The sequence below is a fragment of the Hippocampus comes genome, unplaced genomic scaffold (genome assembly GCF_001891065.2).
Source record: "Hippocampus comes isolate QL1 unplaced genomic scaffold, H_comes_QL1_v1.1 scaffold195, whole genome shotgun sequence".
NCBI classification, from domain to species: Eukaryota; Metazoa; Chordata; class Actinopteri; order Syngnathiformes; family Syngnathidae; genus Hippocampus; species Hippocampus comes.
This window is the reverse complement of record NW_017806076.1, coordinates 1,206,406-1,233,586: the sequence shown is the minus strand read 5'-3', so window position 1 is coordinate 1,233,586 and position 27,181 is coordinate 1,206,406. Positions and strand designations below refer to the sequence as shown.

The window sequence follows — 27,181 nt, the reverse complement described above, 5'->3', positions numbered from 1 at the left end:
TTAAGATTCATGTTCAGGGCTGTCTTTGCTGACTTCAGCGCTTCTGTTTAGGTTTTTGACTACGACTTTGGACTTCAGGATGACTTTATGGGCTCAGCGTACCTCTACTTGGAGTCTCTGGAGCATCAGAGGTCCGCTTTTTTGGCTTTCAAATTTCATCTCTGAGCTACATCCCGCTATTTGAATTTGTGGCTGCAATGTGTATTTTTGCTTGTATTGTCACATGACCGTTTCACCAATAGGAGCGTTTGATATTCATGTCAGCAATCAAATTTTTGTTAAAGTGATATTATTGTTGGGCAATACCTCAGTTTGCATATTCAGATCACAATTAACTCAAGAGGTGCTCAGTACATCAGTGCTTTTTTTTTTCTCCACTCAATACTGCCACTCAAGTAAACTTGAGGACAATGTTGGGCTGCTTTCCCCACCTCTGCTTGCTTCTTCTCCACCTTGTTGTCTACCGGTACTTCTTGTTCGTGCATTATATGCTTTCAAGGTTTTTCTTTAAACCTTACTTCAGCTCAGCGCTCACTAAATGTATGAAAGCTCCACTTAAATCGCTCCTCGGTGGTTGCACAATCTCGTGCCTCCCTCTCGTGGTAACATTTGGAAACACATGCTGCGATTTTTTTTTTTATCACGTTGTCACATTTCACATTCGAGGAAACGCTTCGATAAACGAAGGTTATTCAATTGAGTCTTGAATAATTGACACAGTTTAATTTGGATTATAGTTTTTATGATCTGAATTCAGGAGTATCATACCCTGTTTGCTTTGGCTATGCGTGCATCTGTGACATGACTTCCTTGCATTGCTAACCATATACATTATTCATTGAAATTGTCGATTTTTAATGATCTTGTATGACCGCGTTCCCTTGTAGGACACTGGAAGTTGTCCTGGACCTCAAGGACCCACATTATCCAGACCATAATCTCGGCAGCCTGGAACTTTCGGTCACGTTATCACCGCGAGAGGGAGACATGAGAGATGCAGTAAGGAAACGTTCTTGTTCCTCCATCTGGTTCTTGTGAAAGTTCTGACTTCATACATGTTCAGTGATTGGAAACTCCTCAAATCGGCAAGGGCACATACACAAGCGCCTGTGTAATTAATGTTGTCGGTGTAAAAGTTTCATGTTCAAAGAGCGCTGGATGTTGGCTCATGCGCTCGATGCTTCCGAGTTGCATTTATTTCTGTTCAATTATTTGTCTGCCTAATTGGACCCCTGCATGTTCGACCCAGAACAAGGCGGGAGTCACGGGGGAAATACTTTATTCCTTTTGATCTGATGTCTTCATGTTGCTGCTTATTTAGTTCAGCAGTGCAGAGAGTCCACGCTTGACAGAACAAATAAACCCGATTTAGGTTAAGCACCATTTTGGCTCCCTCCAACAGTGAAGAAAACGAGTACAAGGGTGTGCCGAATAGCGCCATGCTATTTGTTGTCATCGGCCAGGCTTGATCGCCGAGGGAGAGATGCATTTGGGGAAATGATGACTTCTTTGACTCAGATATTTTGTAATGTCATCCAACATTGTGTATTCTAATTGTTTAATTACACTGGTCAACAGCAAATTTGAATCACAGATGGCTGAAAGCATTTTTGACGTTGATTTAAAAAAAAATCCTTTTTTCCTACCATTGCAGCATTTTGGGATGTTTTCTTCTTTTTAACCCGTAAAAGCTTGCGCATTTTGGATTTTATCCTGCGCTGTAATATAGAGCTATGACGTTTCAGAGAAAGAACTTCCACCTGTTGCGGAACCGAACCCTTAATTCATAAATGTGACTCAATATATTACATAATGTATTATTGTTTTTATATAATTTGTATTATTATGGAACCCTGATGTGCTCGAGCACAGATTCGGAATCAGCGCAAAAAATCATGTATGAGAAAAGTTTCCTTTAATTTCTGATTTAAAAAAAAAAAAAAGTAAAAATGTGGTCACAAGTGTTATCATCAGCGAATGACTGATCCAGTGAGCACTGAGAACATTTTAAGTAGCAACTTCCCCTCCAGCTTGCACCAGCGGGTCTTCAAAACTGCACCAAATACACACTAATGGTTACAAGCTTTGAAAGTAACATACAAAGAACCAGAGCTTGATTTTCTTTCTTTTGAAACTAAAAAAAAAAAAAAGAAAGCCAAAAGGCACCAATCTCCAATAACCAATATCAGCATGACTGCAATAAAAAAACACGTTTATTTGCGTGAGCATGTTTGTGTTTGACAACACTTGACAAGGCAAATCGCTCCTGCCTTTTTCCCAAGCATGACTAACAGATGCCTCACTATATTAATCTGCCCCCCCACACCCCACGCCACGCCCCCCACCGCCGTCACTCCGGCCACGACAGTACTCGCATCTGAACAGCTCACACCACCTTCCCCTTAACCTGTGCCCCTGCAGCTTCCAGTGGGAGACAGTAGGGGGGGCTGTAACCGCTTTGTCTCATTCACAGACCATGCTTTTGAGAAGGAACTGGAAACGATCTAGTAAGGTAAACTAAAAACGCATGTAAACACCTCCCCCTCCACCCTCAAGCAACACTACTGCACTTCACCTGTGCACTTTTCACTGGTGTCCTGGCATATGAATGCAGTCTCTTTTCCTCCATCCCCCTCCCCCCACCTCTGTTGCTTTTGGCTTTTGTCATCACTTTATTTTCCACAAGCTGCAATATACTAACCAAGCACATTATATTTATGATATAAAATACAGTAAGTTATACATTTTGATCGCTTTTAAATGACTGCAGTTTTGATATTCATACTTTTTGCAACTATGGATGACTTGTGGCAGGGAACCTTTGCAGTTTTCCTCCAAGGGACATTCTAAATCGATGTATATAATTCAATGATTGAGCGAATGTTTATGATTACATATTATTATAAGCATTTGTGTTTTCAATGTTTTTTGTTCTATTTTACAAGAACAATTCATTCGATTTGGTTTTCAAATTGTGTGGCGCCACAATCGAACGCTTTAGGTTCCGCACCTCTGGTAGTCTATTGCAGCTGCTGTGTAAGAAAATAAAGCCGTTGTTTCATATTCAGGGAGCTTGAAGAACTATGGCAAACCAACCGTGCCGATAAGCATGTTGATTGACAATGCAAGTCTGTATCAGGGCCTGTTCTGTATCTACATGTCTCCTTATTTCGAGTGGCTTTCAGGCGAACAGAAAGAAGCATGTTTTTCCTCTGTCCCTCTGTCTTGAAATGTACTTTGTCTTTCAAACTTGACACACCACAGAGTAAATTGTTGTAAACAACCCTGTCGAGTTTGAATGATTACATAAGTTGTCTAATCTATAATATGAGCCTTCAAAATGATGAAACATTTTCTGCGGCTTTCTAATGGCATAGGCGTGTCCGCTGAATGCGTGAACCCGCATCCTGCTGAAAAATCAAAGCTACTTCCTCTTGCGTCTGTTTTATGTCTACACGTCTCTACATGGTTGGATCACGAAAATATCTCCTCTTAAGCTACAATACATCCCCAACATGTGGCGAGGCTTTCCTCCAACACAACAAGAGGGGTTAGCCTCCAGCTAGCTTGTGAGCTAACCACCTTCTGGGGCGAACGGCAGACATGTAGTAGGCTTCATTTAAAAATGACACTGAGCTAGAAGATTCATTTTCAAGGGGATCCATATAGCTAGCATGCTAACTGCACATTGTAGTGGTAGAAATCAGCATAGCTCAAGTTCTTACATAGTGGGCTTTGGGGGGGAGTCATGCTTAACGCCTAAGTGTTTCACTGGACACCATTTTAGGCAGGCCCAAAAATACCAGAAGAACTGAAATGGTGAAAAACATTTGGAATATCATAGCAATTTGGTCTCAGTCAATGAGTTTGTCTCAATAGCTTTGGCCACATAGTTTTAACATAGTTTTCAGTGCTAACCTAACAGATGGCCTTAAGAAAGGCTTCAGATAATGTTACTCCTGTCCTCTTGACTAACAATTTGGAGACACGGATACACATTTGGAGTGTGCCTGGTTAAAGCTGGGCAGGCGTCCTGCTGTATGGCGCCTTTGAAGTCTGCAAAATGGGCCACCCCGCCTGCGAATCGGGAATACGCGCAAGCACTAACGAACTTGCTACCCCTCCCAGAAAAGGCGTTGCTCTTGACTCCCTCTTTGCCTCCTTGCCTGGCTGCACACAGTGCACAGTTTTATTTTTACACAAACTTATTTTTTTTAATGAAGCCACGAACATACGTTAGAAGATGCAAACTCTTCAAGAAATAGTTTGCGATAGTAATTATGAGTCAGAGGCAGATTAAATCCAGGTCTCTATCTTCGCCACTAGGCAATTTCTTTTTTTGGCACTTCAAACGTTTTTTTTTTCTCTCCTCCAAAGGGCTTATAAAAGTTGAACTGTATACGAATATGTTAAAAGTAGATTTGTTTCGAGACTTCCAGGCCCCCGAACATCGCTGTGCATGATCTCTCTCCTGCTGTGCACTGGCACAGAGATACAGATTCGCAAAATAAATAGCCCTGTTTTTTTTTTTTTTTGTTTGTGGGTTTTTTTTTTTTCGAGCAAGGCGAGAGCTATGTCGTTCCAAAACAATAAAGCGATGAGAATGTTACTCGAGTACAACATAACGGTGACCTTGAACCATTAGCATACACCGCCACATAACATAAATTCAGTTGTAGAAATTGGCAGACGTGGAAGTGGAGTTGCACGGGAGGTTAGCTGAACCTCGTGGAGCCACTCGCAGTGTTTAATGTCTGGAGAATAGAAATTAAGAGGCTGCGTCTCCAGATCAAAGGGCTGCGCTTGTGCGGCAGGGTTTGTTCGGAGTTTAATGAAATTCATCTGCAAAACAAAAGCTATGCTAATAAATTCGCCCTAACAAGGCAGAAGATGGATGAAAGGAGGGGGAGGGAGGAATTTGTTGCGGTGAAGGATATTGTAATGATTCAAAGAGAGGTTAAATAGGCCTGTAAGTGGTGAGAAAACAGACTTAAATAGGTTGCCTCGTCACTTTATTAGATGGACTGCTAAAATTAGAAAAGCGTTTCAAACCTATTCAGCCAAATGAATGAAGATATTAACTTGGATTTTTTCATTCTCGTCGTATCCACATTAAAAAATGGATGCCAAGCTTAAAAAAACAACAAAAAAAAAAGCTCTAAATTTGAGGGTTTATTTGTTCGACTTATTCCTTTGCGTACTCAAATCACGTGTTTTGTTTTCTTCATGATTCATTGCCGTTTCCTTCAATACGTCTCCGTTTATATACGTATAATAAATGTCTGGATCTGTTTTGTGTGGGTGTGCGTACACGCGTGCCTCTGCGCGTATCTGTGTGTACGTTGATGGTTGTGCGAATGCGCGTCTGCCCACCACAGTGCCAGAGTATGCGCCTGTCAGATGTACACCGAAAAGCTCAGCTGTGGCGGGGCATCGTCAGCATCAGTCTTATCGAAGGTCGCGGCCTCCAGCCCATGGATGACAACGGCCGAAGTGACCCTTATGTTAAATTTCGGATGGGACACCAAAAGTATAAGAGCAAGGTAAGCAAACCCACGCGTGGGCAGTACCTTTGACCGCGCGTTTCACACTGTCATCCTTTTGGCCCCCATCAAACAAACTGGGAACCGCGCACTTGTTTCTTGTGGCCCCAGACCATTCCCAAAACGCTGAATCCTCAATGGAGAGAACAGTTTGACTTCCACATGTATGAGGAGCAAGGAGGCTACGTGGACATTACGGTCTGGGACAAAGACGCCGGCAAGAAAGATGACTTCATGGGAAGGTACAACTATCTCCTTTGTTCTTCTGAGATTATTAATGTGTCGCTGTCACCAGACCTTGGAAAAATACAAAGTGCTGTCCGAGTATGCTAGCTTGCCAGAAGTCTTAGCTCACCTGCCTCGATTTGTATATAAATTTAAAATTCTTAATCCACAAGGTTCGATATGATGTCAGTCCATGTGATGTTTTTTTGGACGACATGACGCCATTTGAGGTTTTGATGACAAGGAATATAAACGATTCTGTTCTCAGTGCTAACGCGTCCAACGTTTTGGGACGTATGTGTGTCCATCCAGGTGCACGATCGACCTGTCCCTCCTCAGTAAAGAACACACACACAAATTGGAGTTGCCACTCGAGGAAGGCGAAGGCGTGCTGGTGATGCTGGTGACGCTCACGGCCTCTGCCGCCGTCTCCATCTCAGACCTGTCAGTCAACGTGCTGGACGACCCGCAGGAGCGACACCAGATCAAGCAGAGATATGTGAGTTGATATTTTTCACCCTGAGTTTTTCCTGTCTTAATGGCGAGGGATTACATGTAACAAGCATAAATTGAGGGAAAAAAAAACGGGAAGTGTTCCACCCATTGTATGTTAGCTTTAAACTAGAAGCAACATTAGGTGGTTGTTATAAATACATGCCATTTAATTCTCTTTGTTTGATGTTTACTTTGGCAGCCAACATGAACTCGGGATTGCATTGAACAGATTGAGGCCCCTTTTTGTAAAATTGCTGCTTTTTGGCACATGAAATAACAATGATCTTGTCTTAATTTAGTCACAAATCTACTCAGTGTGCAATGTAGGCTCATTTAGTTGAACATTAAGCGATTATTCTTTAATGTAAATGGCAACAGGCGGATACGCAAATTCATTGGAGGTTTTGGCATCGAGCGGAAGAGCATTTATTGTTCCATCTGTCGACATACGTCAGTTGGAATGGATGGTGAAGAAAGATTATTTGGTGAAAATATATAATTATATATTTCAGGCCAATTAAATGGAATTTGAAAATTTCCGGCACTGCAAAGTGGTTGGGAATCACTGTTTTTCGTGACGCCATGCACACTGGTATTTCTTTCTTTATTTGTCCCCAAAAGTCTTCTTTTGGATTTACATTACTTCCCAGATTCATTGACCAAAATAATCACCAAAGTTGTCAGAGCAGTATGTTCACGCCACTTGGTGGGTTTGTTTCTGTGGATGTGATTCAGATTCTTTGTGATGTATATTTTTTTGTGGTGTGCATTTAAAATGAAGGTGTCTTAACAGGAGAGTGACCTGCGGGACAATTTGTCCCTGCATAGTTTTAGAAGTGCGATAGAACTCCACTCTGTATTCATTAGCTTTTATTTTGGTGAATGTGGCATTACGGCTGGTGGCCCCAAAGTGTTCAGAATGTTCCTCAAAACCTTCTTAACCCCGGAGTGCCTTATTATTGATCGACCGTGGGAAGTCGAGCACCCGCCTCCGAAATGCAGCAACGGCGAATGAGCAGAGGGGGGAGCTCTATGACCGAGAAAGCCACCGCGGCCCCCAGCGCTCACAAAAAAAAAGGTGGTATGGAATGTGTGTGTAATGGGGGGCGAGAGGTAAAGGCTGAGGGGTGCACTGGAAGGGAAGGCGTGTAAAATGAAAAGAAAAAGCTATTTCACCTCTCTCACAACTTGCACAAATGCCGTTTTTCTGCTGAGCTGAAGGCCCAATTTTCCTTTCCTTCCTTTTCCTACTTTATCCACCTTCTCCCTACTGTGCTCTCCCAGTACAGTATCTCACTTCAACCTCTCCTTGTCTGTCTCCAATGTGGCCCTCCCGTGACATGACCAAATAAATACTGGCAACTATCCACCTGTTTAAATAATAGTCTTTTCTTTTCCTGGCAAAAGCTGTCTTTTCGTGACAAAATTAACCAAAGATGTTTCTTATCAAAGAGGACTGATACGATTTAAGTACGGCCCTTAATATAGAATAGTTCTGTTCAAAGACCCCTAATCTGCCTTGTCTAAATCTGTCTTCCATTTTTAAACTTCTGATGAACACACACATTCATCTGCATTATGTAATGACCCAGATGAATTTGTGTCGTTAAATAATTTCAAATATACGTGTAGCGAATGAAACATTTTCTGAGACTCATTTAAGTATTGATCCGATATTGTTTTGACGAAATTTTCCGTGGTGCTGAACTGCATCGTGGAAGACTGTAAGATGCTAATCAATTTGTAGCTACGTTATTGTCTCAATATGTATTGTATTCTATTACGACACTACGACAAAATACAGCCACAGCTGATTATCTATGCAAGGCACAATTTGTCATACAGCTCTCGTAGGGGCACCTAATGAAATGCCCCGTATGTTGAATTTTTCATGTACTCACATACAGATTGTGCAGCGAGTGCACACGAGATGTTTGTAAGTAGCTTACACGTGCACTCCGACCGCAAACGACTTGAAATGCAGCTAGCGGCATTGCTATATGCAACATGGCGCAATACACTCACTTAGTGACAATTGCCTTGGATGTGCTATTGCTCACCGTAACCTTTCCTTCATCGCTAATTACTGCATCCCAGACGTACAGGGAGACAGCCCGAACAGGAGTGGGAGAGATTTATGTATTATGATGGCAAAGGAGCACACACACTAATGGCTCTTAATGGGCCTGGGGTGGCCACGAGAAGGGCGGATGAGGGGAAGAGGAGGACGCGGTGACCTCCGCCGAAGAGTGGTGGCACGTGCGCGCGCGCACCCACGCGTACCGTACACGCGCGTGAGGATAAAGGACATAAGCGGACCGATAACAAGCTGGAGGACAGACATAGAAATAGTTCAAATCTATCGCTGTGTACCCGCTCCATGATGAATGTTGCATAATTTGGCCGATACCAATGAAATAGCAGCAGCTCACATTTCGATTGTGTGAGTCCCGGTAATGACCACCCGCCAAAATATTAGCCATGCGCAGGCAGTTAACATTCAAACATTTTAGTTCGTTGAGAGATGGGGGCCAACCCTGGTCTGGTTGCCAGCAAATCACAGGGCACATACAGGCAAACAAAGAATTCACACTCACATTGACACCCAAGACAATTTCGAGTCTTCAACTAACCTAACATGCATTGTCACATATTTACGTGCAGTGTTAATGTTCAAATTGTGCATCATATTGCAATGATATTCAATATATCGTCATTTCATAAAGATGGGCTGTACCCGAGGTCATGCGGGGAGTTTTGTAAATGAGGGCACGGACAAGCCTCCCTTCATTTCTTCTCTCTACCCGCCGACAAGCTACTGTATTTTTGTGAATTCAAATCCCGTTGAAGGGCTGACTTATTTTTTTACGGCAATCAATGATCATTATCAAACCCAAAATGTCATAGGGGTTGTCCATATGCTGCGACAAAGGTTTTGGTTTTGGTAGCGTGGTTTTCAGGCTAAAAATGCCTTTGCAGTCTCACACTGGCTGAGTTTTTTTTTTTTCTTTCACATTATGTTGTTTACTCCTTGCGCGGTTAGGTGTCAGTTCTCCCTGAGTTTTGGGACTAAATCAAATCACGCTTTCATCATGCCTAATTTTGAGAACCGTAAAATAAATAAATAATAATAATTCCTTAAAAAAAAACTGTAAAAATTACCGCATGTGCTTCATACTTTGGATTCTGACTTAGTTTGACATAAGTTTTATAATTTAGCTTTCTTGGTTAGCTTACTTGGTCGATGCTTTCAAGATACATACTATTTTCAGGTTGTATACTAACAGTATCCGGGTCACGGCACCAATTGAAAAGTCCTTGGGCAACCTTCACTCGGTCATTTTATCTTTAATGCTTGCAATAGCACACAAACAGTAACAAGAAGAAAACTGTACATTCTCACTTGAACTATTGAATGGATGTCAGAAAGATTGGGCAGAATAAGGCTCCAATGTGGAAGAAGGTCTAATCTGTCCAAAATGGTCCCTATTGAAATCCTTCTCAAGCCGACCCCACACAGGAGGGCACCTCTTTCTAGCCCATGTGACAACGTGTGACTCCACAATCTTAACTGGTTTCAACTGGTTAAGTGAGCAAGGGTACAGATAAACACAAGTTCCATCCACAGAAAAGTGCTGGAGAGTATTTCATCTGTGATAAATTGGCCCCAAATGTTTTGTTACCGTGTCTTGGTAGCTGAAATCCTGACCAAGGTTTAATTCTTTGCTATGATTTATATATTTGCAACACGACACATGAACACATCAGACTGGGTCGCGATGGCTCCAACCTGTTATGTCACAAGCCTGTGATATGTTGATTTGTCGACGAGAAAGTATGACCACGTACTTCTGGAGGTAAAATGGGCCATCGTCACATCATGCTGTCCTTGGAAGAAAACGATGATTTCCTACCCTCCCTTTGACTTGTTTTCTCTTTATCTTTTCTCCCAACAAGCACTTGGATCTTCAGAGAAATCATGTCCGAAAGCAACGAGTTCCCCCATCCTTTTGACACACTCTCTCTCTCTCTCTCTCTCTCTCTCTCTCTCTCTCTCTCTCTCTCTCTCTCTCTCTCTCTCTCTCTCTCTCTCTCTCTGTCACTCACTCACCCTCCCATTCTCTCACACACTCTCCCCTCTCATCTCCTTTACAGAGCTTTTGGACAATGATATCGCCGGAAACAGGCAGAGTCTGACAGAGTTGGTAATAATGAATTAAGTCTGTGGCCTGGCCTGACTCTGAGATTTAAATTATAATTACTCCTGTGGGGACGGACGGACAGGGTTATTGCCAGCGAGAGAGAAATAAATTGAAGTGAAGTGCATTCCCACTCTTGCTTTTAAGACACGCCGACATGCTCCTCAATTTGGCCTCGGTGTACCTGAGTGTTTGGGCATGAACAAAAGCACCTGTGTGTGTGTGTGTGTGTGTGTGTGTGTGTGTGTGTGTGTGTGTGTGTGTGTGTGTGTGTAGCTGGGTGGGCTGTTACTTTTGAATAAAACTGGATTTGGTTTTGAACAAGCACCTAATTAGTTTTCTACAATGTGGAATGAATAACCCGCGGGTTGTGACCATTGTCTGGGCGGGGTCACCCAGTCCTGTAAATTGGTATTAAATTGTTGTGTCTTGCCACTATTCACTAAGTTGTTTTCCGTCCAGTTTTCTGAATATTATTTGGAGAAGCCGCGTCACTTGCACAAACTTCTTCTTATGTGCTGATTAAAAAAAAACAAAAAAAACCCCCAACACATCCCTGTTCAAATGCCAGGTTCTAGTGATATAAAAATGAGAGCAAGATAAATCATTTGGAAAACTTTTTCACCGTTCATGTGATGTATTACTTGAACAACTCAATTCCATTAAGTTTGTTCTTTTTTTGAGAGGGGAAGTAAAAAAAAAAGTGACAACAAAATAAAGTGTTTCACATTGCCCCCCCCCCCCCCCCCCATCTTCTAACTGTGGCTGTGATCACGATTGACCAATCACACCATTCAAAGTCACGTTAAATAAGAGTCAACACACACCTGCCGCCATTTAAAGTTCTTTTTTTTTTCCTGAGCAGGGGTGTGTAGACTTTTGATATCAACAGCACGAGCGTATTGTACTGAGGAGGCAGACAGATGAAGCTAGTTGTTCAAGGGCCACTTGCTGGGAAACTACCTCAAATTACAATTTTTTAGGGCTCATCCCAATTCGGAAGTTTTAATTATTCATTATAATTTCAAACATATGCTTGAATTTTAAGCCTGTAGTTCTCAGACAGATGCTTGAGAGATTATGGCAACCTACCAGGAGAGACTTTACACTGAATGTGAGTAAATGTTCAGTCGTCCTGTTTTGCTGCAGCGCCTCCGCTGGGGGGTATCCGTTTGTGTTTCTTTTCTTGACTACAGCGCTGGTGGTGCAAAGCCAGAGTGAAAAGTTCCTGTGTTTGTATGTGTAAATATCCAAACCTTGCTCTTCACGCCTCGCTAAAAGTGTGTTCTCACGTGAATCTCACTCTTGCAGCATTATTCACGTCGCTGCCTGAGGTTCCAGTAAGCGTCAGGCTACGCGGATACAATTGCAAAACTCACAGGGCGAAGCTCCGCCGAGTAAACGCAACACGCTGTCGTTTATATCGATACAGTTGATCAACTGAACCGATTGCCGGCATGTTTTGCTCCCTTTGGTTGACGTTACAACCTTTGCCTTCATTTTCAACTTCTAAAAATGCATGGGATTGAATTCACTGATGGCAATTTTACATTTTCTTCTTATGTGACCCTTCTCAATTCTCTCACCCCTCCCATATATAGCTCATATCAAATGAATTCTATTTCAGTCTCAATAGTCGAGAACTGAACAGTGTATCAAACGAGCGCACACAGCTCCTCTTGAAAGGAACTCCTCTCATTTGTCCTCCTGTTGGACCGAGCTATAAATGCCAGCTCTATATTTTCAAATAAGGGCCGCTAAAGGACATTTTCTACCCTTTTCCTCCCTTAATGAAATGTCAGGCTATTGACCCATCTTTCCCTTAAATGCTAATTTGCCTGCCTCTTTGACCTTTCACCCTTGTCCTTGTGCTGTTTCAGAGCTTGTGGAGGTCACTGCACAACCTGAAAGACGTCGGGGTGGTGCAGGTAAAAGTCATCCGCGCTGAAGGACTGATGGCGGCCGACGTCACAGGTGGGAAGGCAACGTCGCATCCGAACAACGCCATGAGTAAATTCCCGTGAGCGTCGCAAACGCCATCAGATACAGCATCAACTTCCATTTTAAGAACATAGACAAATATAGGACGAAGACTGATAGACGAAATGAAGAACGCAGGCCCTTTCCTGGGTACGACGTATTCAACACCTTTGCGCGATGCTTTGTTGGCGCACCTTTGGCAGCAGTTACAGCCTCGAGTCTTTTGGAATCTGATGCCACTAGCTTTGGCACACTTCTCTTTGGGTAGTTTAGCACATTCCTCTCCGCGGCGCCTCTCAAGCTCTTTCAGCTTTTGGATGAGGCGGGTCGGTACACTGCCATTTTCGTGTCTCCCCGGCGATGTTCAATCAGATTCGAGGACATTTACATCCACTTCTTTGAGCTTGTTGTGATGAACCGTCGCCCGAGTTCTAAGTTCAAGAGCACCCTGGAGCAGCTTTTCATCCAGGCTGTCTGTACACTGCAGCATCCATCTTTCCCTCTATCCTAACTCGTCTCCCGGTTCCTGCCAGTGAAATGATGATGTTGTGACCGCCGTGCTTCACTGAAGGGACACTTTTGGCCAGGTGATGAATGGCGCCCGGTTTCCTCCAAACATGACATCTGGCATTCTCGCCAAAGCGTTCAATCGTTCAGACGGGAGAATTTTGTCTCTCATGGTCTGAGAGTGCTTCAGGCGAGCTGTCATGTGCTTTTTACTAAGGAGAGGGGCTTCCGTGTGGCCACTCTCAGTTTAGATGGTCGGCCAGCTCTGGCTGACAAATCTTTTGACTTCTTGACTTTTGAGTTCTGGCATGCACTGTCAACTGTGGACAGATTGGTGTGCGACTTTAAAAATTATGTCCAGTTGACAGAACTGACCTCAGGTGACTCCATTTAAGCTGTAGGAACCTCTCAGGTGGAATCATGATCGCTCTACACCTGAATACAGTATTAGAGTTTACCAAAACTAACAAAATGACGAAAACTAAAACTAAAAAACGGAAGCCACATCGTATAAAACAAAATATAAAACTAATTAAAATGTAACTATGATGATAGCAAAACATTTTCTGAATGAGCTTTCATGGTTCAGTTTAAGTGTATTTATTTCGGTCTTGCTCTACAAGAAGGTCAAACAGTCGTTTGAGGATTGTAATTTACTTTGCTTTAGTACACAGTACTCAGAGACTTTTTTTTTTTAATCTTGCACTTGACAAACACCCCATAATTTAAAAAAAAAAAACTAACACTAAAACTAATAAAAAACTAAAGCAAAAAAAAATAATCAGTATAAAAAAACCCCAACAATAATGAAAATAAACCAACTTGTGCTAGAAACTAATTAAAACTAACTGAATTAAGAAAAACAAATGTCAAAAAATGAAATAAAACTAACTATCATGACAAATCCAAATTATTTGTTGTTGGTCCAGTCTAGAGAATTGACCTCCATTTCGCTGGAAAAACAAAAATCACGGATCATGTTTTTTTTTTTTTTTAAAGAAAAATCAACATTGCCATTATGAGGTGTTGTGTGTAGAATTTTATCGGAGGAAAAATAATTATAATCCATGTTGGAATGAGGATGTTATGTACCAAATGTGGAAAAAGTGCTTTCTGGATGCACTACATTTTTTTTTTCATTTCATTTTGCTATCTTCTGTCAGAATGACAGTAATTTGAGCATTCGACTAATTGCATTTAATCTCGTCGACAATGTGTGTGGCACATTGTACATCACCATGAATTCAGCCGGAGATAAAGTGTCATTTTGGGGTTTGAGGGATTACGGTCTCCCAAAATGTTCCCTGAGTGAGTTTAAGTCTTCTTTAGGCTGGATTTATGCCGGATGCTAAATTTATCTCTGTGTTTTTAGGGGAAAAGATGCAGGGTGCTCATTTGAATAATAGAAAAAAGTGTGCATTTGAACCAACAAATCTCCCCCCTGCACCCCTTCCCTCCCTTTTCTTTCTCCACTTGCTCCCGTCGAATCCTCCGTTCTCCATTAATTCTTACTTTTAATTAGGTCTGCAGTGGACAGGCCTAGTTTTTCACTCTGCATTATCTAGCTGAGAGTAGAGAAAATGTGTGCGAGTGTGCGCGTGTGAGCGTGTGTGTTTCTCAATGCGAAGCAGCCACAGTCTGTGTTAGCCGACACAAAGTGGAACTGCTTGATTTGGGTTATTGAGACCGGGGCAGCCAGAGAGCAGCCGCTAATGGCTCTTGTATTTCACTGGGAACTTAAATTTACTCGATGACCTTGTTTCACAGCTCATCATTCAGTCTGCGCTTCATGGCGAACTTCCAGAAAAAAAAAAAAAGAATGCTGTCGCAGAGTTGTTTATTTCATTACTTTTGGTTTCTCTTCACCCTGCCTCTTGTGTTTTTACCATGGACTCGCGGACAAAATAAGAAAAAAAAACGCTTGAATGCGTATTTTGCATACGGGTAATCGTGTCGTAGTTTTCCTCCGTGGGATCATTGAAACAGTTCAATGATGTGTTTGACATGTCGAGTGTGGCTTGGTTAATATCGCAAGTAAAAAAAGACAATAACCCATCACCAATGCAAGAAAAAAGATGGACCGATCTCGACAATTTTTTAAACACATTTTTTAATTACTGTAAAGTCGTCCAAGCTATTCACGGGGGATTGGGAGTGGCCCAAGACGAGCCAAAATTCACGTAAAATAGACAGCCATTGAAATGCATTGGGGAAAAAAATAATGACAATTACAATAAACACTAAAGATTCTCCTAAAATTGCTGATAAACATTCACTACACTGAAAATGCCCCCCCCCCAAAAAAAAATCTTAATCTTAAAAGAGATTTGGAAAAAAAAAATTGAAAAAGAATCCGACTGCATATGCTGAGAAGCCTCGGATTATTAATGAGGGCAGCATAGAACGACTTTTTTTGCGGAACCTATCACCGATTTTGCATAAAATGCAAAATCTTTGAAGAGTCAGCCGATCAAATCTGTGTAAAGTCTAAAAGTGATCAGGTGGAGTGTCACAATTTGATGCTCCAAATCAGGATAATAATTGTAGAGACACAAACAAGAAAGTCATTACTGCTCTCGAATGGTTTCACGTGTACGTGTTGCTCCAGGGCATTCCTTAAGCAGAATTAATGGGTAGTTTTAATCCACAATTCTCTTTGTTTGATGTTTAGTTTGACAGTAAACCGGAAGTGGCATTAAATAGCCTGAAGGCTCTTTTTGAAGCGTTAACTGTCTGCCAAATTAAACGTGAAGTTAGTTGAATTGGTTGCCACCATAACAGCACTCGTATCTCAAGTTTGTGCTTTGCAAGGCAAAGCAAAAAAACCAAAAAATTGTCACGAATTGTCGTCTCATGAAAAACCACCGCATTCATCCTTATTTACTTTTGAATCCTTCCTATTTTTCCCACCGGGGATGCTTCACCTCCATAGAGAGCGAAGGATGATTCAAATGACAGGCAAAGGTGCGTTCTGCCTGTTCGCCAGTGCGTGTGTGACGGGCAGATACAACGGCTCCGTTAAGAGTGGCACGAGTGCCCTCGGCACACGAACACCCTATTTTATCAGCTGAGCCCAAGAGAGGGTCAGGAACGAGGCGAGAGACAAACAGACGGACAGGCAGAGAACGAGTGGGGAGGTCACGGAGAGAAAAATAGTTCACTCTCTCCTCTCTCGTCCCCCATTCGCGTTGCCCGTCTGTCTCCTCTCTTGTCTCGGTTCGCCCTTTCATTTTTCACATTCCGCTCGGGCCATCTCTGACTCTTAACTGAAATGCTTTTGTGGTGTAGAACGTGACGGATAAGTGAAAGCAGTCTCAAAAGCCAACAGTGTCCTTTGTCCGTGCTCCTTGAGCACACGTTTTTACTCGGAGACATTTCAATTGTAATGCATAATCCGCAGTTTCATATGCCGCTGGAATACCAAAGGCTTGTTCTTTTGCATAGATGAGTGATTTTTGTTGTTGTTGTTGTTTTTTGGGTGTAGTCCTTTTCAAGTAGCTTCCAAAGTTATGCTTATAAATTATGGTGAGATCCATGCATTTTTGATGATATGCGGGAAAAAATCATACTGTAGTATCTTAAACGTATAAACGTTTTGAGTTTATTTTTGTGAAGAAAAGCACAAAATGAGTTCTGGCACGTAATGTTGCTGTACTGTTCAGCAGTTTAGTGCCGTCCTTGAATGGTCATTTTTATGCAAGAGCGCACCTTGCAGCCCTTTTTTGTTGGCTTGGGCTCTTTTGTACATGCATTCAGAAATGTATTAGGACAAATTAAATATATTAGGAGCAGGTATTTTCCCACATATTTTGTGAATATGTTAAGTAGCATTTTTGTCATACATCTGGTTAGGAAATTCGGAGTCCTACGTGGGCCCCCGAGTTGCAATGATGAAAAATGATGGCCCCCTCCAACATTTAAATTGGCCATCTTCGGTGCTCAGTACAATATGAGAAATACAATTATTTAGCTTGCACACAATTTCACTTCACCAAGCAGATGCTAACATAATGTACCTAAACCATTCGCCATACAGTTATATTGTTGCCTTATTTTCCAAACTGGCCAATTTCACTTCACCAAGCAGATGCTAACATAATGTATCTAAACCATTCGCCATACAGTTATATTGTTGCCTTGTTGTTAGCCAAACTGGCTATTCCCAAACGAATTTACACATAATTTGGTCGTTCCATGATATTCGTTCAGTGATTTTTGCAAGTGACAAATTTTGTCAGCCTCGGCCGTGGTCTGTGCGATTCCACAAAACTTTCAGGTCAAGAACGCAGCCTGTTAAAAGTGATGAAATGCAAGAAAAAAAATGCAAATGGGTTTACATTTGAAAGTCTTGAATTCTAATTAATTGCGATGAGCACCTCAAACTCCCGACCAACTTTAAGCTCTCCTGCGAGGCAATTACATCCGCTTCCTCATCCGTGCCGTATTCAATCCTCCACACTTATCTTAGGGCGGCCAGAAATGAGTTTGCACCCGCTCCCCCTCCGCACACCCTCCGGAGGCACCGTGGAGACGTGACCCGATGTGGGAGGAGCCTTACCTGGACGCTAGCTCAAATGTGAGCGTGTAATGGTTAAGACAGCTGCCTCTGGTGGTAGCAGCCAATAGGGTGAAAGTTCATCGCCGGTGACAACCGACTGCAGCGCCAGAGCCTGTCAAGCCGTTAAAAAATAACCTGAATATTAGGCTAAAAAAGTGGGGAGCGGTGTGCTGTAAATTTCCATCCCTTAATTTCAATGATTGCAATTAAATGTAATCAGTTTTGATTTTTTTCCATGCTTTGGAAGTGCCAGGGTTATTTGATATGCAGTATGTATTTATGTCTTATGATTCAAGTTATTAAAATTAATTGAAATGCAAAAGTTCCACCTGAGGCAAATTATTGGATTACATAAGTACCGGTACTCAATTTATTTTTACATTTGTAACTTTTTGGGTTGTTGATTGTTATCATATGTATATGTATATTGTCATGTATAATTTTATTTTCAGTTTAAATTTGTCATGACTTTTAACTGTCTTTGTTGGATTTAGCCTCACAGTTCCCAATTTTGAACACTCACGTTAGCAAATATGGTTCCTTGCCATACAGGCTTGAAATTTCCTTCATTAACGAAAACAGGAAAACAAAGACAAACATACACAGCTGCATGGAGAATTATGTAGTCCCATTCAAATGTATCCTGTTTTGTATTGCCCGAGTCGTAGCTGTCGATAACCCTTTGAAAATTGCCACATCAATACGACCCCCCCCCAACAACTGATATGAGAGGCAACACCTACGGCAGCGCATTGATCACGGTGACATTTGCTTTGCACACCTACTAAATGTCCTGCCCTTGTCACAACATTTGGAGAAAATCACATAGATCGATGACACTCACGCGTGGACAAAGCTGAGCGCACCTGCATGTGTATACACACACACACACACACACGCAAAAGTCATAAATGCCACCTGGGGGGTTGAACTCAATTCCAACTTCATTGAGCCTTAATCGTCATAGCTAGTCTTACAATTTTGAGTCCTCTTAAGATTTTCCCGAGGACTTGTGTGTCATATTTAGTTTATATTTTCTTGCCTCAGCCTTTTACATTATATAACTCAATAAATAAACACAATACCTTCTCCAACTCATTATTTTATTCATTGAGAGTGAAGCGCAAATCCAATTTTTTTTTTTTTGTATTCCTCTTCTCGTTGTCTTATCTAGGTAAGAGTGACCCATTCTGCATAGTGGAGCTAAGTAACGATCGGCTGCAGACTCACACCGTTTACAAAAACCTGAACCCAGAGTGGAACAAGGTCTTCACTTTGTGAGTACAGTCATTGGTGAAAACACACACACACACACACACACACACACACACACACACACACAATCCCTGTTGTTATTTTTTTTGTCTCTGTTCAAGAGACTTTCAAATGGCTTCAAATGGTTCTCGATCGTATCCTGGTTCTGTGTATACCGTAGCAGGGTGATAATGAGAGAGATCAAAATGTTACATAAGTTCTTTAAAATCTGCTACATTTTTATTGAGTCCAAAGATGTGGAATTCCCAATGATGGGACACGTTCATTTAATCATTCTTTGAGTGCACGTCGCCCACATAGCCTCTTTTCTATACATAACATCACCCATCTTGCTAGCCTACTTTTACAATTGTGACACCACTCCACTTGATAGAAATGTAGTCCAAGGGCGAATAACGTACTTTTTGTTGATGTTGAAACATCGACGCACATGTAAAGGACCTGTGAAAAGCTTTTATACCGCCTTCACATTTCTTCAATATGAAACTAAGCTTCTGTGTGGTGTCCTAGCTTTTGAAACCGTTAGCATGCAGTTCACGGTTGTCGTCTGGCCATGTCATCCAGTAACGTGAAGGACATCCACTCAGTACTCGAGGTCACCGTTTACGACGAGGACCGAGACAGAAGCGCAGACTTCCTGGGGAAAGTGGCCATTCCTTTACTAAAGGTGAGTCCGACGTCGTGAAACATTCGGAATGAAGAGACACCATTGAAGTTATAAAAAGCATAGGTTATTTTCGCACACGCGCTGACGAGTCTATTAGCGTTTGAAATGACATGACGACGACGACGAGCCGGGCTGATGAGTCAAAACAAAAAAAAGATTGATAGGTGAGAAGAAAGCAAGCGCGTGAGTGAGAGACGCTATGAAAATGACACTGATCGAGAGATGAAATGACACCATTCGCCATCTCGCATCCAAAATCTTTCTATACATGTGTCTTGCGACTGAAGCGTGTGTCGTATATATATCCGCGCCGGGCTGTACAGTGTGATTCCCAGGATAGTTAATTTCTGTTTGACAGAGGCGAGCTGCTGCGGGTAATGAACAGGTACTTGTCAGAGTTGCCACAGTTGTTTTGGGTTCCCTGTCAACGCCGGCAGCTGGGGTTCAAAGGTGGCCCGGGGAGCCGATTCAGTCGGGTATTGCCAGACAGACGCCTGTCATGTCCCTTCTCCCACAGATCCAAAATGGAGAACGCAAAGCCTACGCCTTGAAAAGTAAGGAGCTGACAGGGCCAACGAAAGGGGTCATCTTCCTTGAAATAGACGTGATTTTTAATGCTGTAAGTCTTTTTTTTTTTCTTTTTAGATTTTCCTCCCGTATTTCAAACAAAAAACCCAATATTTGTCCCCTATCCTCTTATTCTGTCAGTGCATGTGTTGCAATGTGGCAATAAAAATGTCAATTTGGTGGTTGCCTCTTTATTCAACGCCAATAATTGACTTTGTTGTTTTCCGTTGTCCTCCAGGTGAAGGCGGGTCTCAGGACATTGATCCCCATTGAGCAGAAGTACATAGAGGAGGAGCCCAGAGTGTCCAAACAGGTCAATCACTTTTTATAGCGACTTGAATTCTTCTACACCACATCACATAAATAGAAAATACGATTTCATTTTTGGAAAAACAGGTCGCTATTTTAACTTTATTTCACAACAAAATAGACGTTAGAAATAGATTGAGAAATCATATAGAACCATATTGTTGCTTAAAAATAAAAATCATGCTTGCAATAAACGGACACATAAAAGGTACACATTTTTGGGGGTATAATGTACAAATTAATTTGCAAATTAATTTTTTTATGCTTTTTGTTGACTTTTTATTGCATTTAATAAGTGAAATACATACTGTGTATGGGGCATTCCGCTGAATCGGTCTTATGTCCTGTATGTCTTTAGGGAACCAAATATATAAATGTGCAATCAAATGAATTGCAAAATAAATATTTTTTTAGTAAGCTAAGGGTCTTGCACATTCATTTGAGTGCAAATTTAATAAATCGAAAAGCTCGAACTAAGCTGTAAAATAGTATTTGTTGGCTGTTCCCGCTCCCTACAATTGGACTTGATCATGAAATGTGCGACTTCAAGTCCTTTGAAAAAAAATTCGATTGTAACTCTGTTATTCCTCACACCAACAGTAATTTATTTAAAAAAAAAGAAAGAAAGAAACAAAACAAGAAGAAATTCACCTTCAATGTACACTTTACTCAGTCCTGTAATCCTTAACACATTACTTCCTCAGAAAATTTTGAACTCTTCCACTTGCAGTCCAAGTAAAGCCCAAAACTCAGTTTAACCTTTTGTTTCTGTTATCTAAAAGCTTTTTTAATTTTGTTTCTCTTATCTAAAAGCTTTTTTAAACATTATTATTATTATTATTATTATTATTATTATTATTTTTGGTTGTATCACTGTAAATGCCACGTGGCTGTATTTCATGTATTTGCTAATGCTATACCAAAAACATATCCCTGTTACTCAAAGAGGAGTTTCAGTACATTAAAGCAACAACATAAAAAATAAAGTTGCCCGAGATGATCCAATGCGCATTTGTATTCTCAGATTTAGAGTTGGGGAAAAAAAAAAAACCACAGCGTACCCCACGTCCTGCCCCGCCGTCATACGTGCTAACCAGCGAGCCGGCCGAGCGGCATCTCGTAAAGCCCCGACAACTGTGTGGGCAAGATAAAACAAGGTGATTGAAGAGGGGAAAACAGCGTTTCATTTTTGTTTCTTCTCTCCTCTCTCCCTTCTCTCATCTGTCAGCCGCCTCGCATCCACCCCGACTGGGTGAATAGAAATGTCAAGCTGTCAACTGCCGGGTGCATAAGTAGATTGGCCGTCCTTATAGATGGCCCTTTTTTTTTTTTTTTTTGCCACTGCTGCTTTGCACTTCATTGTCACGCCGCTCAGTGTGGCAGCGGCACAAAGGGCTGAATAGCTGGGGCCGGCCCACATCACACATGTCATATGAGTGACCGTTTGGGCTTAGTAGTCAATGCTGCGCCATGCCCTGCCACACACATCACTAGCCAACACAGTGCGGCGCACACAGACGCCTCCCATACCGCCCTTGTTTCAACTCTCGATCCGTTTTTTTTTGTTTTTTTTTTCTCCCCCTCCTATGTCGTCTCCTTTGCACCGGCCCGCTCTTCTCCCCTCGCACCCCCCAAGTGGCAGAATCTCAATCTCACCTCTGACTCATAAAGATGACCCATGTCAGCGTCTCACGATGATGATGTCACTGGCTGCTTTGGAAGGCTCGCCCCTTGAGGCCGCGAGGGCTGTTTGGTGCCAGCACACCCCTCCTGTTGCTTGCTGATTAGTCGGAAGAAAAGTAGCTGTCAGAGACGTTCTAAGTGATGACTTAACCACTTTGGATGGAAGGTGTTTTTCTACCGCGTTGCATTTTCAACCTTTCAACAACCGATGCAGAAAAGTTGCCATTGGATATTTCCTTTGGTTAACTACCAGAAAATAACTAAGTAAATGAATAAGAAATGTAGGAAATTATGCACCATCTTATTTCGAAATGAATGATTCTGAAAAATTACCATGGCGACTATTTGCATCTTTAGGGTTTATATGACTAGAGTTAAATATCATAACCCAAATATGGCATAAGTTTGATCAACGTGGAAAATGATTTTTGTCTTTGTTTGTTGCTTCACATTTACGGCAGTATTATAGCATGGGATTTTTATTTTTTAATTTTTATTTCGAGAATCCATGATCCTCCTCATTTTGTAACAATGAAGCCACAAAATGAGATGCACACACTTTTATAGACAGGTCTTTTTATATTTTTTTGTTGTTATATTTTTGCATTGCACATGTGTACCTTGTAAAATAATGGCCTAGAATTCGCCTTTTCCTCTTTTTCTCCTCTGGGAACATTTCCTCCTGGTGATGACCTGATTGGGTGATTGGAAGTATGTGGCAGCTATACGATGCTGTTTCCTCGATGGGCTACCACCCAGGGGACGACTCCAGTTAGGACGAGTTTTTGTCGTCTTTGACCACAAATGTTGATGCGATTCCAGAGCTACAACAACAAGAATGAACTCAAATAACAATTTAGTCATCAATAAGGCTTGTTTTCTCTACCGTACTGAGCTTAGTCCAGAACTAGCGCGGCATCATATTCTCAACTGGTCTACAGCGCTTTATTTTTGAAGTCAGGTCAAAGCTACAAATCACCAACTAAAATGACGCGATACTTAATTTTGCAAAGTGACAGCAAAATGAGATACGGCAGGGTTTAAATTTCTCTTATTAGGAGCTGAGCAGAGTTGATCATGCTGACTCATACCTACGCGATAGCATAAAAACCGTCACAGGGCTGCAAATTATCAGAAAAGTACACTTCCCAAATATCATCTTGACAAGATGAAATTTTCACATGGACTCTTCAATCGCCATCACTGACATCAATGATAACGCGTATAATTAAACCCCCTTTACTGATCCTTATTCACAATTGACCTTCTATGTTCATCTTCCATTCTTGTGTCCCATCTGCTTTGCAGCTGCTGTTGCGCAACTTCAACAGAGTGAGGCGCTGCATCATGTTCCTCATCAACACCGGCTATTACATCAACAGCTGCTTCGAATGGGAATCTCCGCAGAGGAGCATCTGCGCGTTTGTGGTGTGTAGACGTCGCTTCAAATGCGGGGACACGATAAGTCACACAAATGTCAAGCCTGCTGGGTCGATACAGTCATAGCCGATTAATTAACAGTCGTTCTGATTCGAGCAGCAATAAGTGCATAATTGGATAACCGCTTGGAAGGCACCATTCTTGTTCCAGCCTGCATTATTGATGTATTTTATTGTGATGAAAGTAATAACGTAGAAGTGTAGTCTGGGTAGGCAGCACAGCTCACACGGCCATCACACCGGTCAGACGAGACAACGTATTGATCACTTAACAATTTCCCCGGCTGTGTGTGTATGTGTGTGTGTGTGCGCGCGCGCGTGCATGCGTGCCTGCGCTCAAGTGGCACATTTCCGCTCCAGTAAGACTGCACTTGTCCTTGCGCCGTGCCTTTAAGAAATTGAAAGGGAAGTGCCAAAAATGAATTAATGTCGAAAACAAGGTCAGAAAAGTTTGAAGGTGCAGCATTGAGAAGGGGGACATCCTTGGGAGTCCCATTCACAAGACAGAGCGTGCATAAAGTTCATTCAGTTCGGAGTAACAATGTATTCTTCTTGTACATGCTTAAATGGAGTATTTCAAGGCAATAAAACAAGTATCTAGGCCAAGGACAATATGTTTTATAGTTTATCATTTTTCTCTTCTTCGTTCCCCCTCCCACTCGTGTGTGCGTGTGTGTGTGTGTGTGTGTGTGTGTGTGTGTGTGTGTGTGTGTGTGTGTGTGTGTGTGTGTGTGTGTGTGTGTGTGTTGGCGTAGGAGTGTGCACTTAGCTAAAAGCATCAGTGTTTAGGACCTCTCTCCTTTACACAGGTACCCCCCCTTCTGCGCCCCCCCTTCCTCCATTTCTTCATCACTCTCTCATTCCTCCCTCACTTCCAGAGGCCTCTTAATCACTTCGCTCATCTCTTTAAGTGGCTTTTTATGGGGGGCCATCTGGCCAAGGTGGTGCGTTTGTGAAGGTGCACGTCTGTGTGTGATTACGGTCACGTGTGTGTGTGTGTGTGTGTGTGTGTGTGTGTGTGTGTGTGTGTGTGTGTGTGTGTGTGTTCGCACGGGTGTGCGTTCCTGTCTTTCTGGACAGATGTTGCACTTAACTTTTCAGAATGGCGCTCGCTCGCTTGCAGAGGTGGCATAGTGGCAGCTCCTAAACGTTTAAGTGTGCGCTATAACTCACGTAAGGGAGCCTCGAGGAGGGAAAAGCGGCGTGTTGGTTGATTTGCAGTTTTTCCAACGGCGGCCGTTGTATTCAAGACGCTGCCGTATCACATTCATTCCGCAGAAACGGGCTGCGTTTTTCCCCGCCAGATTTGGCCTTTCCATTGGCACGGTGTGCACATGCAAGGCAGAGATGGCATCGTCTCACATGCAGCGTTGCTCTCTCACGCCCACGGTTCCGTCTCCCACCCATCCCGAGGGTGAAAACAGCCACCGCGGCAGCTTCGCCCGAGGCATTGGCGCCGTGGAGCGGCCCGCCGTCACCTCCTGTCCCGCAGGATGGCAGGTGTCTTTTTGTGTGCCGGGATGACACTTGTCTCCCTCTTTTCCACTTTCCACACCTGCAAGGTGTGTCTTCCTATCGCTGCGTCCATCTAGCCATCCGTGCTTCTCTTTACCTCCACCCCCGGCTCTCCCCCAAAAAATCTGGTGCCACAACCGAGTTGGGTTCTGTTCACGTGCTGCCACCAGGTCTCCTCGCGGCCTCAGCAAGACAAGGCCGTTAATGCCCCCGGGGAGCAACGGCCTCAGCGGCTCTTCCTCCAAACACATTTACCGTAACTTTATCTCCAATTGGGCTTCGAATGGGAGGCAAATAGAGGCAGCTTTGTGAGGCTCGGCGAAGGGTGAGGGCGGGCGGTGAGCCGGGGGAGGCAGGGGAAATGATACTGGGCGCTTTTATGTCAGGCAAAGTAGGTGGACTCTTATCAGGGAGAGAGCCCAGACAAGGGAGCTACTTTGAGAGGAAAGTGGAGCACCTATCACCTGCTTTGCATTTAGATAAAAATTCAGGCTGCTGAAATTAAAAAAAAAAAAATCCAAAAAAGCAAAGACAGGTACAGAAGCATTTATTGATGTGTGTATGCACATGTCTTGGAGTGTGATACACACACACACACACACACACACACACACACACACACACACACACACACACACACACACACACACAAGAGAAGTCAGTGGCACACGACACCCGACTCGAGGTCTCTTTAAATTGCTCCTTTGACTCCTCTTCAAAGGGGCTGTCTTAACTTTTAAAACTTTTAAGCATCGGGGCTTCGTCTTTGCCCACAGCAAGGGACAACTTTGAACGATTGACTTGAACATCTTACTGCTCTCGTCATTTCATAGTTGAAAAATAGCGTCGGGGGCAAACACCGAATATCAAGTCAGAGTTGAATCGCCAGAGAAAGAGACTCACGAGGGAGAAGAACGCGGCAGATAAACTGTACAAGTGTCATCGGATTTTTCTTGAAGAAACTAAATGGCCGATCAGTTCATACAGAGCATCTATCCGGCTTGCTTTTGGACAAAGAGCACAGCGATCGCTGGTGCATTCTACAGGCGTACAGCAGGGGGCAGTCTAGCCCCATCAATCATGCTCGCGGAGGTCTGGTCCAAAGCAGGACACAGTCCCCCCTCCTATCTTTCTCTCTCTCCGGTTACATCAAACTTAACAGGACTTGTGCTTGCTATCTGGCAACACTTAGTGCCAGCATGGAAAATGATGTAAGAGAGATAAAGGCGACCTCTGAAATCCAAACTTCGGTTTCACTCCACTGAGACAGAACAGGGGAAAAGTTTGCCTGGTGTGTGGTTAATGTAAGCCAAAGTACTGAATATTACCCTCCCACAGTGCCGCGGCTCCGAGCCGCAAGGACGCGGGCTGTGTTTTGAAACAAATAATGCCGGGCTCCAGCTCTCCATGAGCACCGACTGCTTGAATAAAACATTTGGACTTTTCCATGTTGTTGACATCCTTTTGTGTTCAGGGGATTTTCTTAATGTTGAACCACGCATCAAAGACTTGCGGAATCCAACTGCAGGGATTGTCAGAAGCAATTAGATTATTGATTTTTGCCGAATGTAATTCCAGCCAAAATGATCCCATGATGACTTTGCTTTTAGCATGTTTTGCTATGGCTTCTTAGCCTTCTTCTTCTTCGTAATTTCATTTATTGTTCACCCCAAATGTAAATTTACTAATAATAATTTGTACTATTTAAAATTGCTCGTAAAGCACATCTTAAAAATACACCACAATGGTTTATGGTTATTCAGCTAATTATTAATCATATTCAGTTTATTTTCTCATTTTCATTATTCACCGTAGAACACAATTAAATGCCATACTGGCTGCAGATAACTTTTGGGGAAATTGTAGTTGAATCAATAAATGACCTTTTTTAAAAATTTATTTTGGAGGCACCAGAAAAATTGGCAAGGCCATTTTGTTTATAATGCACACTAAAACATACAACAGAAAAATATGCATTTTCTTCAAACATTTAATATTGTGTATAAAGACACAAACTGCATGTATATTTAAATATTTGTATTCACTATTAATACAAAATGTTTTCCCATCAGGGAGGTTAAATCTTGTCTTAGGTGCATGTTATCTCGATAGACCATCAGAGATGGCTTCAAAATAAGCGTCATCTTCCAATGACTCCCATCCAAGATATCTCCAGCCTCACTTTGCATTTACCCTCTGCCTGATTGTCCTGTTTTCGG

The 27,181-nt window shown here is 42.4% G+C and overlaps 1 protein-coding gene across 2 annotated transcripts in view; it reads left to right on the top strand.

The window, feature by feature from the left end:
- mctp1a (multiple C2 domains, transmembrane 1a) overlaps window positions 1-27,181 on the top strand; it is an 84,744-nt gene that overhangs the window by 21,434 nt on the left and 36,129 nt on the right. For both annotated transcript variants that reach the window (XM_019894635.1, XM_019894634.1), the window contains exons 4-15: window positions 52-131; window positions 888-999; window positions 2,474-2,512; window positions 5,379-5,543; window positions 5,655-5,785; window positions 6,081-6,267; window positions 12,343-12,436; window positions 18,682-18,784; window positions 19,347-19,449; window positions 19,967-20,068; window positions 20,255-20,329; window positions 23,317-23,436. In XM_019894635.1, the coding sequence (XP_019750194.1) occupies window positions 52-131; window positions 888-999; window positions 2,474-2,512; window positions 5,379-5,543; window positions 5,655-5,785; window positions 6,081-6,267; window positions 12,343-12,436; window positions 18,682-18,784; window positions 19,347-19,449; window positions 19,967-20,068; window positions 20,255-20,329; window positions 23,317-23,436 (1,311 nt within the window). The remainder of the gene's footprint in view (window positions 1-51; window positions 132-887; window positions 1,000-2,473; window positions 2,513-5,378; window positions 5,544-5,654; window positions 5,786-6,080; window positions 6,268-12,342; window positions 12,437-18,681; window positions 18,785-19,346; window positions 19,450-19,966; window positions 20,069-20,254; window positions 20,330-23,316; window positions 23,437-27,181) is intronic.